Genomic DNA, 12,771 nt, shown 5'->3' with positions numbered 1-12,771 from the left:
AGTCACGTTTGGAGTGATTCTAAAGCTCCCTGTGCAGAGAAGAGTGTGAGAGTCCTGATCTAATTAGTCTGGGGCCGTTCTCCAGATTTTTCTGATGTACAGCCTGGATTGGGAACCACTCAAGAGTATGAGCAGGAGGAATTTAAAGGAAGGAGAGATCATTAGGGCAGGATGCCTGCGTGGAGGAGCTAAGCTTTGGAGAGGAGTCTTAAGTAGAGAAGGCGTCCGAGGCTAGGGGGCAGAGTGGTGATGCTCACCCTTGCCAGGTGACGGTGTTGAAGATTCAGCCTCGGACCATCCACTCCCCCGCCCATAGCACCTGTGTGCTCTGAGCAGAGCCCTTACTGTATTGTAGTGTAATCGTCTCTCTCGCTCTTCCCATGCACTGTGTGCTCCTTGAAGGCAGGGGCATCGTCCTTTCATCAGTGTATCTCCAGAACTTGAACTAGTATATATTTGATTCAAGCATGAACGTGGGAAGGAGCACCAGGTGTCTGAGTGGGGAGGGGGAAGAGTGAGGAGTGATGAGGAAACACTCCTGACCGAAGCCCACGCTTCATGGTAGTGAACTGAGGTGATCAAGTAGGTCAGTAGGACTAGTGATGGACAGATTTGAAAGTCAGGTAAAAGAGGGTAGAAGTGACCCACTGGGATGAGGAGAGATCTTAATTAAGCACTTTGGGAGGCACTCTACATCTTTTCCAATAGCCCTCGTATCATTCTCAGGGTCCTGTACCTCAGGCACCTCATCTATAAAATGGTAATAATAATAGTACTGGACTTAACTTTATGAGCCTTAAGTGAGTTCTAATTCACTGAACACGTTTAGCATATGTCTGGCGTGTGGATTCAGAGTGTAGTGTTCTGAACTCAATCGTTTCATGATTCTTCTTGTTTTCTTCTATTCATTCTGGGACTGTAGTTCCTTTACTCACTGATAAGACTGTGTGTCTTCTCCAAACATAAGTATTTGTTTGGTGCTGATTACCAAATCCTGAATGGAGTGAAGGTGGGAATAAAGAGTTTCTCTTTGGGGCTGAATTCCATCCACCACGGTCGTCTGGGATGTATGCATACTAGAATTAACTTAACAATCTTTTTTTTTTTTATTTTTTTTTATTTTTTTTTTTAAATTTTTTTTTTTTTTCAACGTTTTTTTATTTATTTGTGGGACAGAGAGAGACAGAGCATGAACGGGGGAGGGACAGAGAGAGAGGGAGACACAGAATCGGAAACAGGCTCCAGGCTCTGAGCCATCAGCCCAGAGCCTGACGCGGGGCTCGAACTCACGGACCGTGAGATCGTGACCTGGCTGAAGTCGGACGCTTAACCGACTGCGCCACCCAGGCGCCCCTAACTTAACAATCTTTTGAATGTGCTTAGGGTTGGGTGCAGAGTATGCAGCAGTATAAGTTGTATACGAATATAACATCACAGAATACAGAGAACAATAGTCAAAGAAATCACCCAGAATCTTTCTCACCCTAATGAAACATTGTTTTGTTTTGTTTTTTAATATTTATTTTTGAGAGAGAGAGTGCATGTGCACAAGTGGGGGAGGGGCGGGGGGGGGGGAAGGCAGAGGATCCAAAGCGGTCTCTGTGCCTACAGCAGCGAGCCTGATGTGGGGCTCAGCTCATGAACCATGAGATTATGAGCTGAGTAAGCTGACATCAGATGCTCAACTGACTGAGCCACCCAGGCACCCCTGGTATACATTATTTTTAAATAATGTAATAATATTCGCATTGAATGCATTTTTCCAAAATTTACATAAATCATGTGTGCTTCTGAGTTTGTGATTTTAAATAATTTTGAAAAGTCCATCTTTTACATGGATCATCTGTCATATGTTCCTCCGCATTTGAGATTATTTCTTAAAGATAGATTTTCTGAAGTGCGTCAAAGAGTAAATAATTTTTTATGCAAATTGGTTTCAGAAGAACTTTGCCATTTTATACTAACAGAATGAACTCACTTTTGAATCGTCTCTTTGCTCTGCTACCTTGTGGGAATATGCAGACAGTGAGAGCCCCACAGCTCTTAGAAGAAGCACCATTTGGGAAGCAAAGTAGGGTAGTGGCAAAGTGCTGTGGACTGGAAATTTGCAAACCTGGGTTCTCATTTTGGCCCTCCTTTAGGAAATTATGTGAATTTGGGCATGATACTTCACCTTTCTCATGTGTAAAATGAGCATATGGATGAAACTTAAGTTCCTTTGTGCTCCAGAGCTCTGATGCTAGTATTCCTGGGCTAAGTTTGGTGGTGCAGAAATGTGCTGGAGACCTGAGATCAACTGGGTAGCAAGTAGGCTGATGGCTCACTGGAAGAACGTCATTTTCTGAGCCGGCTGCCTTGCATGCTCATTGCCTTTGTCTCTTTCCATAGCATTGAGAAGTTCTGTGCAGAAGGCATCCCACTGTTGGGAATTCTGGTCCAGTCGAGGCATTTGCGAACAGTGGTTCATGTCCTGGATAAGATCCTGCCTTTGTTCTACCCTTGCCAGTGTTACCTTCTGAAGAATGAGCAGTAAGTAGAAAACAGCCTGGGGAGTACAGATGACTGCTTGCAAGTAAAAGAGGGAATGATATAATTCACTGGTGTATTTTTTTATGAGGCAGAAAACTTCCTGCCTAGTTTAGAATGCAGTTTGATAAACAGTGACTCTTATAATGATTCTTGTTTTATTATCATGAAAGATATTTCCATTTCTCATTTGATTTTAGATTGCTCATAGCTTATTAGCCGTTGAAAGGGAAGTTTCCATGAAACCTGGGAATAGTGCTTCTGACACTGAGCAGCAAATGGCTTTGCCATTGTAACAGTAGCAGAACACATTGCTGTTAATTGTCTGTAGTATTACAAACAGATAAGATGCATAGAAGGGTGCTCATCACATGAGACATACATAATCTTGTTGAGAAAACAAGACTTTTGAGGTAATTACAAAACTTATGAAGCAAAGTATTATTGGCAAGGCCATGCATGCTGTGGTGTATAGGTTGCATTCGTGTTGTGTGGTAAAAGTATATGGAATTTAGGGTAAAAGAAATAGCTGCTTGGGAGGGAGGGAATTAAGAATAGCGGGGCGCCTGGGTGGCTCAGTCGGTTAAGCGTCCGACTTCGGCTCAGGTCACGATCTCGCGGTCCGTGAGTTTGAGCCCCGCGTCGGGCTCTGTGCTGACTGCTCAGAGCCTGGAACCTGTTTCAGATTCTGTGTCTCCCTCTCTCTCTGACCCTCCCCCGTTCATGCTCTCTCTCTCTCTCTGTCTCAAAGCTAAATAAACGTTAAAAAAAAAAAAGAAAAAAAAAAAGAATTAAGGATGGGGTGTTAATCAAGACTCTTAATTGCACATGATAAAAACCCGGTGCATGCTGGTTTCATCAAGAAGAGAATGTTTTGGCTCATGTGATTGGGAAAAGGGCTCATGATAACATCAGGGCATTCTAAAGTGGTAGTTCTCAGTCAGGGGTGATTTTGACCCTTGGGACATTTGGCAATGTCTCCAAATGATTTTGGTGGTCACATCCTGGTGGGGAGCGGGAGGCAGTAGATGGTTGGGCAAGGGGGTGGTTGAGGGGGCGACTGGGGGAGTCTGCTACTGGTATCCGGTGGATAGAGGCCAGGGGTAGTGCTGAACGTCCTGCAGTACATAAGAGAGCCCCTCACAGTAAAGAATTAGCCAGCCTAAAATGTCAGTAGTGCCAAAGTTGAGAGACCCTGGATTAGTGTTTCTCTGTTTTTCTCTTATCCTCCTTCCCAGGTCCCTTGGCCCCGCCTCTCTTTTTCAGTTTTTCCACTGCAGGTGCACTTTTCTGCAGGGGAATGAAAGTGTGTGGCTGTAAAGAGAACTAAGTACTACCCTGTGGGAAGGGCCAATGTTTTCTGTATCATTGTTCCTTGTAATGATCCCTGATTGGTCTGACCTAGTCATGTGTTCTCTCTCAGCCTGTCACTGTGCTGGGTGGTATTGACTAGTCCTAAGAGGAGGGTATAGGGATTCTGTTTTGAGGGCCCCTCCCTCCCAGAATTGGCAGTTGCCCGGGGGGGGGGGGGGGGGGGGGGCGGGTGGACAGCTCCCTTAATGAAAGGATGTGCAGTTAGCAGAAGGGAGAGAGAGAGAGAGAAGATGCTCAGTGAACAAAAGCAACAGATGGCCGAAGCATATGACTTTATGGAAGAGGTGGGTTTCTAGTTGAGTTTTGAAGTGCATGTAGGTGTTGGGCCAGTGGGGAGGACAGGGTGGGCAGGGTGGGGCTTTTTCACTATGGGTAGGGGGTAAAAAGAGGGTCTGGAGAGGCCAGGCTGGGAAACAGTGAAGGCATAGAGAAGGAAAGAGAACTGCCAGTTGGGGAGCAGGGTAGAGAGCACCTGGCTGGGGCCTCGAGAAGTGTGAGCACAGGTGAATTCCTTGACTTTGCAGGGCCTCAGTTTCTTCATTTGCATAATGGGCTGTTACACCTCGCATACAGGCTGGGTGTAAGGGTTAAGTGATACAAAGTACAATGGCTGGCACATTTTAGTAAATTGTTTTTAGATTTTTAAAAGATATTTTAAAATTAGATTGAATGGCTTCTATATTTTTTTCTCTAATCATTAAATTTTGAGTAACGATGACTCTTTCTAGGCTGTGTTTCAAATACTTCCTCTCTGTATCTCTCCCAGGCCCCTCTAATGCCTGCACTGGCTCTGTCCTCTGAACTTGTACAGCACTTCATTGGTACCTTTCCCGCCCTCACTTTTCCTCTTGACTAGGATTTGGGCCTCAATTGGGCCTGCACTGTGTCTCCTGTGAAATGGGAGGGGTGTTCATTCACCAATAACAACTGCTTATCGATTTGCACTGTGTGCTGCTGCTGCCTGTACAGCGGGGAGGGAAGCAGGCCGGCTGTTGCCCTCAGACACGTAGGAAGTGATCACGTCCTCAGGATGCAGTTGCCAATTTTAAGGCCCATGGAGGAAAAGAACAGGGTGCCACGAGAGAGGTTAATGGGTTAGCTGTGTTTTAGATGGCAGGAAGGCTCGGAAAGTATCCTCTGAGGAAAGAACGTTGTAGATGAGGTGTGGGGAGTGAGTAGGAGTTTGGCAGGTTAGGTGTGGGGGAATGTTTCAGGCGGAAAATCCAGCAGAAGCAGAGAGAGGAGGGAGCTGGGAACCCAGGAACTGAGGGCACTTCCTGACTGATGGTGGTGGGATCCCCCTTGTGCCCCTTTGTGCCCCTTCTACCACCTTGTAGGAAGTTGACTTCCAGTACAAGATTGTGGGATGATTTTACAAACATCTTGGCATTTGTTAGTGAGTGGGGAGGGGGTAAAGGGGCACTTGGGGTGGTGTTCCTCTAATGCTCTTGAACTTGTACGTGTTTGTGTGTCTTGGGATCTCTGTTCTCTATACTTCTGCAGGTGGATAGATTTCCTTTTAACCCACCTTAAATTTGAAAACTTCATTTTTCTGAAGTTCTTAAAGATTTATTGAAAATCCTAAATAGAGCTTTGGCCTAAAAATGGGACCAATTTCATGTTTTTCTGTTTCCTCCTAAGTAATTAGCCACTGGAAATTTTGTTGACTTCTGATTGGAAGGTCAAATGCATTGTGTTGTGTTCTTGGCAGGTTTCTGTCACACCTCCTTCTGTTCCTACACTTGGACAGTGGCGTCCCTCAGGGTGTCACACAGCAGGTCACCCACAAGGTGGCACAGCACCTGACAGGAGCCAGCCATGGGGACAACGTGAAGCTTCTCAACAGCATGATCCAGGTCAGGCCCCCAGGAAGCCCCTAAATACACCCTTGCCCACCTTCCCAATCAAGCACCCTAGGGTTAGCACATCTGAGTGTTGGTCATTTCAAAGCACTTGGCACAGTGCTTTTGGCCAAGAACATCGCAGATTTGGGCTTTGTAGTGGAGGTAGTCATTTTGCTGGTGTTTTAAAAGTGGGAGCCTGACTCTTACTTCCACATCACTTGAGCGCTTTCTCCGTAGGCCCATGTATCCGTAAGCACCCAGCCCAATGAAGTGGGCCCCGTTGCCGTGTTGGAGTTCTGGGTTCAGGCTCTAATAAGCCAGCATCTTTGGTACCGAGAACAACCCATCCTCTTTCTCATGGACCACTTGTGTAAAACAGCGTTTCAGCTGATGCAGGAAGACTGTGTGCAGAAGTTGCTCTACCAGCAACATAAGGTAAACCTCCTAGAGAATTTGTCTTTCGGTCATTGTCTAGATAGTAGCCTTCCCAGGATGCTCCCCCAAATGCACAGTTCTCAGTACTACTCTGGGGCCACTGCCTTTTTAAGCTTGGTCTTCTTGGTACCTGATCTCAGTAGCCACAGTCTGCTAATGCAGATTCCAGGGAAGCCAAAGGAAAGGACCCCCCAGGACAAGCCTTGCTCATGACATTTGGCTGTAATACGCTGCCTGTGGCTCTCACTGCTGGTGGACTAATTATGAAATCTGTGTCTTACCAGAGTCTACCATCACAGTAAGATAATTGCTGATATGCTTGAAAAGGTCATTGATAAGGTTTTTTTAAAGCCTTCTCTCTCTGTTCCACATCCTGTCCCCTGTATAGAATGCTTTGGGTTACCACTGTGACCGGAGTCTGCTCTCTTCTTTGGTGAGCTGGATCGTGGCTGGCAACATCACTCCTTCCTTCGTGGAGGGCTTGGCCACGCCTACTCAGGTAGGAAAGCCCTTGCGGACCGTTGGTAATCTTTGCGAACTTTTAATGTTCTCATCTTTACTAATGTATTGCTAGCAGCTTTAAATAATGCTCATCTAGCCCTTGGCACGTGTAAGAACCCTCGTTCGTTTAATCCTCGCGGCGGCCCTCTCCTGAGGTTGCGCTGTCGCTGTTCCGTTTCACCGAGGGCTTAACTGAGGTTGAATGGAGCCGAGCAGCTGGCTCAGGATCAGACTGCTGGTGGTCAGTCCTGGTCTGCCCGGCTGTAGAGCCTGCCCGGCAGCACGGTTGAGGGTGGATGCTGGAGCCAGGCCGCCTGGGGTGCACACTCGGTTCTGATGCTTGTTAGCCCTGTGCCTTGGGCAGGGCTTACCTCACCGTCCTCAGCTTCCTCAGCTGGCTGCTGGGAGTACTGAGTGCACCTGCACGGGATGTACTTAGAGCCGGGCTTAGTACGTCACACGGTGCACACGAGGCGTTGGCCGCTCTTGTCAGCGATAGCGGCCGCAGCAGCGCTTTCTTCATGACTACCACCTCTCTGACTGTGAGTGTCGAATTATGGCCCTGATCCATCACTTAAACCAGCAGCGACATCCTTCAGCCTCCCATCACAGTCTTCCCTCCCGCTCTTCCTCTTAACTCTCGTGATCCAGCCGAAACACACTCCTCGCTGTTACCTACCGTGTCCCATGTGTTTCCACCTCTTTGCCTTTTCCTCACTGGTCCTCTTGCCAGGCATCCTTCGCCTCCATTCTCCACACAGAGCCGTCTCTGATATGTCCACCTGTGTGATCCCGCCCTCCCTCTGCTGGCTTCCCGGAGCGCTGGACTCCTGATTCAGTACTCACCACCTCTCACTTCACATTGTGATTACTTATATATTAGTTTTGTCTCCTGTATACGAGATGGAAAATTAAAAAAAAATTTTTTTTAGCATTTATTTTTATATTTTTGAGAGAGAGAGAGAGAGAGAGAGAGAGACGGAGCACGAGTGTGGGAAGAGCAGAGAGAGGGGGAGACATAGAATCCAAAGCAGGCTCCAGGCTCTGAGCTGTGAACACAGAGCCCGATGCAGGGCTTGAACCCACGAACTGTGAGATCATGACCTCAGTTGAAGTCAGACGCTCAAGAGACTGAGCCACCCAGGTGCCCCTGAGATGGAAAACTTCTTAAGGGCAGAGCTCATGTCTGGCCGTCTTTCCTGTCCTTGTGCATACAGAACCTGCATGTTGCATGAACAAACATTTTCTTTTACTGAAGTAGCTTTTCCAAAGGAATTCAGCATTTTTCAATGATCTTTTTTATCTAAGTTTATATCTGTGACAAGAACAGAGGTAGGTATAAAACTCTGTTAATTTTGGAAATTATAAATACTTGTTGATTGAGATATCTGGTAGAAAAGATGTTAATTTGTAGACTATCGGGATATTTTTGGTCTGAGTGAGCTGCTCATTCCCCTCGCTCTTAACCTGCTGTCATTGTAGGTCTGGTTTGCCTGGACAGTACTGAACATGGAATCCATCTTTGAAGAAGACTCCCAGCTCCGAAGGGTCGTTGAAGGGGAATTGGTTATAAACACTGCTTTTACCCCTGACCAAGCTCTGAAGGTGCAAATAGCAGTTCTGCATTTGAGTGGGAGAAGGTGGTTCTCTGATAGATTTATCTATAGCTTTTAAACTTCTCCATTTTCTTTCGTTGTAAATGTTTAGAAAGCACAGTGTCCAAACCAGCGCTTAAAACTGTATAACTGAAGTGCATCCTTCTTTTCAAGGTTTATTTAGCATGAAGAGCCACATCGTAATGATTGAAGGCTGTGTTTTTGCGTGTGTGGAGGGGATTGCCATTGTTTTATAGCAATTTCCAGTGTGTCTCATGTGCCTTAGTCCCCTGGAGAGCTTGTTTTAAAAATCAGATTCCTGGATCCCAACTTTTGAGATTCTGAGTTTTTAAGTGTGGAGTGGGACCAGGAATTTGTTTTAAAAACTCCATAGCTGATCTGTAGGCTCACTGAAGCGAAAGAACACTGGGATAAGGCTTTAGAATGTAAGACCTATTTCAGGGTCTTATAGTACAGATTTTGCTTTTGGGTTTCAGAGCCTGTCATGGAGTTTATCATTCTGGAAAGTCCTTTTCAGATCTAAGTTTTTAAGAGATTGATAATGTTTGGCAGTAAAACTGGCTTTTGGTTTTCCTATCATTCTGCTCCTTTCCACTGTGGCGTTTTATGTGCAAAGGCCTGGAGAGGCACAGAAATGAGATAAGACTAGGTGATGTGTAAGACACATTCCAATCTGGGGTCTGGGAAATGTTTTGATGGAAAAAAACCCCCTGCCCCATATGTTTTGCTACCAAGGAGGTTAAGGTATTAGTTAGTGGGTCGGAAAGGTCAAGGTTCTATGACTTGTTTTACTTACTGAATTGAAAACAAAACGTTCAGTGTTTTCATTTGGATCACTTAGAAAGAGCAGACTGTTTGGAACTGTGATCATGTCATGGTTGCTCAAGGGCCCTCCTCTTTTGTAGAAAGCCCAGGCCCAGCTGAAGCTCCCCATCGTCCCGTCCCTCCAGAGGCTGCTGATTTATCGCTGGGCCCACCAGGCCCTTGTCACGCCTTCTGATCACCCTCTCCTGCCTCTCATCTGGCAGAAGTTCTTCCTCCTGTATCTTCACCGCCCAGGACCGCAATATGGGTATGGTACCCCGTGTTGTTGTAAGTGTCTGTGAACCTGTTCTTGACTTGGCACTGCTCTGATGCTCTGTGTCCTCCGCCGTGGCCTGTAAGTTAGAACCGTTCTTTGACCTACGACTAGCAGTGTCCCTCTCTCCCCTGTTTCACACTTACTAGACTTGACCATTTTTGCGTTTAGGGTATCTTATGGCAGCTCTTCCTTTGCCATCCCCTGTACCCAATGGGGTGAAGACAGTTCCAGATACCTGGAACCAGGTAGGGTGTAGCGTAGAGCCTCTAGAGCTGCAAAGGGAGGGAAACTGCTCCATACAGGCTGCTCGTGTGACTCTTGGGAGCCCGTCCAGGCGGACTGCTGATGGGCATGACGGGTGTGAACAAAGGCCTGGCTGTGCCCGGCAGCCCTTGGGCTGGGAGGTGTCTGCCATTTCCACTGGGTCTGAAGGGACTCTGGTCGGCTGGAACTGTCCACTGTTCCCGACCATATTCTCGGACTCCAGCCCAATTCCTAGCTCACCCTCACTCCCTTAACTCCGTCCATCGGAACATACGGATGTTGGTTATTGGGCACTTCTGTTTTTCTACCAGATTGTAAGTTCTTCTAGAGCAGAGACTGTCTTTATTCAGTAACCGCTAAGTGGTGGTAATACTTTAAATTTGTGTAGTATTTCATTCTTTTTAAAACTGCTTTCATATATACCGTGTTGTTGGAGCTGCATACTAACCATTGAGGTAGAATAATAGGTATTAATTCAGTGTGGGATATTTATAACCATTGACTTGTTGATTGATTGTGATTTTGTGCCACATAGATCATGTTGTGTTGATCTTGTAATCTATGCTTATATTTTTTAAGGTTACCCATAGATGGTTGTATTGGAAAAAGGTTTTTTCAAAGCCCTGCTCATACCAGTTTGTTGAGAGAAATGAAGAGGCGCCTGACTGAGGTGGCCGACTTCCACCATGCTGCGAGCAAGGCCCTCCGCGTTCCAGCAGAGGGCAGTGAAGGGCCGCCTGCTGGCCAGGCTGGCACCCCTGGTTACCTGACTTCCCCAGAGCTGCACACGGAGCTCGTGAGGTGGGACATGGTTATTTAGCTATTGATGCTGTGGTTTGCAGCACAGGTACTGTGCCGGAACAGTTATCTGTGTTACAGACTGCCAGGTGCTGTTCTCTTGGCCTCGATAGGATGTGGAGGGTGGCAGTGACCAGGTTTGCATCTCGTCATGCTTCCTTTTTAAGTTCTTCATGAGAAGAAAGTCAGCAGTGTGGATCTAGCTCTATCAAGTGCCCGGAGTCCGAATGGAAGGCCTTAAACCAGAGGGCTGATATCCATCCTCTCTGTTTCTCTATGTAATACTAGAAACAAACCAAAACAATTGATCATAGCAGGTAAACACCTAGTAAAGCCTGCTAGGACACTTCTTTAAAGGAAATTCATGAGCAAGGCAGGGTTCTTTAAGTGAAGTCCAAACACCTCTAGGAATCTGCCTGGGGTAAGGTAGGATCTAGTAATCACCCAAAATTGCTTCTAAAATCAGGTACAGTATGTGTGTCCCCCCCAGACGTTAAGAACTCTGGAGTAAGGTTGGTCCCTTTCACGCTGTTCCTTTACCTTTCATTTATAAGCTTTCTGTAAACCAGGTATTAGTTTTACTAAATAAGACTTAATAAAAATGGCTTCTAATAATTAGCCCTGAATGCAAAATGTCTTGGTGAGGAAGCCCAGGGTTTTGATCCAGCACTGAGGCTTCAGGCTTGCTTGACCTAAAAGCCCTTTGGGCTGTCTTTCAGCCTTTGGAATGATTTCTGCCCTCATCTTGCTTGCTTCTTGAAGGAAAACTTACTTTTAGCCAGCCTTACGCCATGGGGAGGCTTAATCTTTGAACATTTAAATCAGCCAAGAAAGCTTGATGTGCCCTTCCGCCTCTCTTAAATCCCCCTTCCTTTGGCATGTTGGTAAGTAGCCATCTAGCTGCATCAGAAGCTGGGAGAGAGCTCTGTACCGGCCTCTTGCGTGTGAGAGCCTCAAAGTCCTGTCCCTGCCTCTGTTCCTACGCAGACTGCCTCAGAGGTGAAGGAGGTAGTTTTCCATGTTACCGAGCAAAGCCAAGCCATGCCGCCTCCCAGACCCCACCCAGCAATTTGGGTGCCACAGATTCCTCTAGTACCTGTTGCTGTAAACAACTGCTTAAAATACCGGTGATCTTAGCTCAATGGACTGTGTTCCTTGTAAAAACAAAGGAAACATCATTAAATTTTTTTTAAAGTTTCTACTGGAAAATGGAGATTTTTTTTTTTTTTCCTTTCTTTTTTTAGCTGGGCTTTGTTCTGTTCCTTCTTAATAGGAGCAAGGTGTACACATGCTCTGAGTCCTCTTTGTGCTTCCTTGAAGCGGGAGAGCGTCATTGAGCCTGAAGCTGGCAGGTTCTTCCGTTGTAGTAGTTTAAGATGGCTTTTAATGTCTTCTCTAAAAGATAGAAAATGTGTTTATTTGAATGTTAGTTAACCTTTTCCAACCACTGAGGCTCACCGACTGGATTGCCCAGGAAAGAAAAACTCCAAATTCATATCCTAGGTCTGTGTTAAAATCACCTTCTCTGGTTATTTTTTCCTGTATGTTGTATTTACCCCTGATTTAATAATAGAGTTCACAGAGCCCTTTCTTTACAGCCTTGTTGTAGCAATTACCGCATGAGATTGTAAGGATTTGTGACCTCCTCCCCTGCTGGCCCGTGAGCTTCTTGGGGGCTGTGGTGGTGGTTGGAAGCATTTTCTGTATTCTGTGCTTTTTACTTTTATGTAGTAGTGACAGTGTTCCTAGACATGTAAGAAACGTCATTTGCCTGCATGTCTTTTTGTATTTTATATAATTATGTTTTTTTTTTTTCTTTTAGGCTCTTCAATGTATATATATTATGGCTAGAAGATGAGAATTTTCAAAAAGGAGATACCTATATCCCTTCTCTACCAAAGCATTATGATATTCACAGGCTAGCAAAAGTGATGCAGAACCAGCAGGTGATACTGCAGTCCTGTCTCTCTTAGCATATCTGTGATCGAACATGTCACAGTCATAATCTAATGTTAAATCCACTTACTGATATGGAAATGGGGTCACTGGCATGTTCAGGAGGTGCAGCTGGGGTACAGCCACTGTGGAGGGCAGAGGATGCCAGATAGGTGAAGGGGGGTTACATTGTTAAAGGCCATGTATGCCTTCCTAAAGAATTTGGATTTGTGCCAAAGTATTTGTTTGGAGAGCCGTTAAAATAGTGTGAGTCATTAGATAAATGGGTGAATTTAAAATGTGTTGAAGAAGAATCAGTAGGATCAGGAGGAATTTTAGATTAGAGACACAGGTGGGATTGATACTGTCATAGGATTGTTTCGGTATAAAGGACAGC

At 45.8% G+C, this 12,771-nt stretch overlaps 1 protein-coding gene across 5 annotated transcripts in view; it reads left to right on the top strand.

Annotated features, from left to right (window-relative positions):
- The window catches only part of EPG5 (ectopic P-granules autophagy protein 5 homolog), a 117,697-nt gene that overhangs the window by 49,795 nt on the left and 55,131 nt on the right, over positions 1 to 12,771 (top strand). For all 5 annotated transcript variants that reach the window (XM_042910592.1, XM_042910590.1, XM_042910591.1 and 2 more), the window contains 8 exons: positions 2,389 to 2,529; positions 5,612 to 5,756; positions 5,982 to 6,179; positions 6,568 to 6,678; positions 8,163 to 8,285; positions 9,202 to 9,368; positions 10,221 to 10,442; positions 12,262 to 12,385. In XM_042910592.1, the coding sequence (XP_042766526.1) occupies positions 2,389 to 2,529; positions 5,612 to 5,756; positions 5,982 to 6,179; positions 6,568 to 6,678; positions 8,163 to 8,285; positions 9,202 to 9,368; positions 10,221 to 10,442; positions 12,262 to 12,385 (1,231 nt within the window). The remainder of the gene's footprint in view (positions 1 to 2,388; positions 2,530 to 5,611; positions 5,757 to 5,981; positions 6,180 to 6,567; positions 6,679 to 8,162; positions 8,286 to 9,201; positions 9,369 to 10,220; positions 10,443 to 12,261; positions 12,386 to 12,771) is intronic.

The sequence above is a fragment of the Panthera leo genome, chromosome D3, assembly GCF_018350215.1.
Source record: "Panthera leo isolate Ple1 chromosome D3, P.leo_Ple1_pat1.1, whole genome shotgun sequence".
NCBI lineage: Eukaryota > Metazoa > Chordata > Mammalia > Carnivora > Felidae > Panthera > Panthera leo.
Note: the sequence above shows the minus strand (reverse complement) of the source record. Positions and strands in the feature narration are given on the sequence as shown.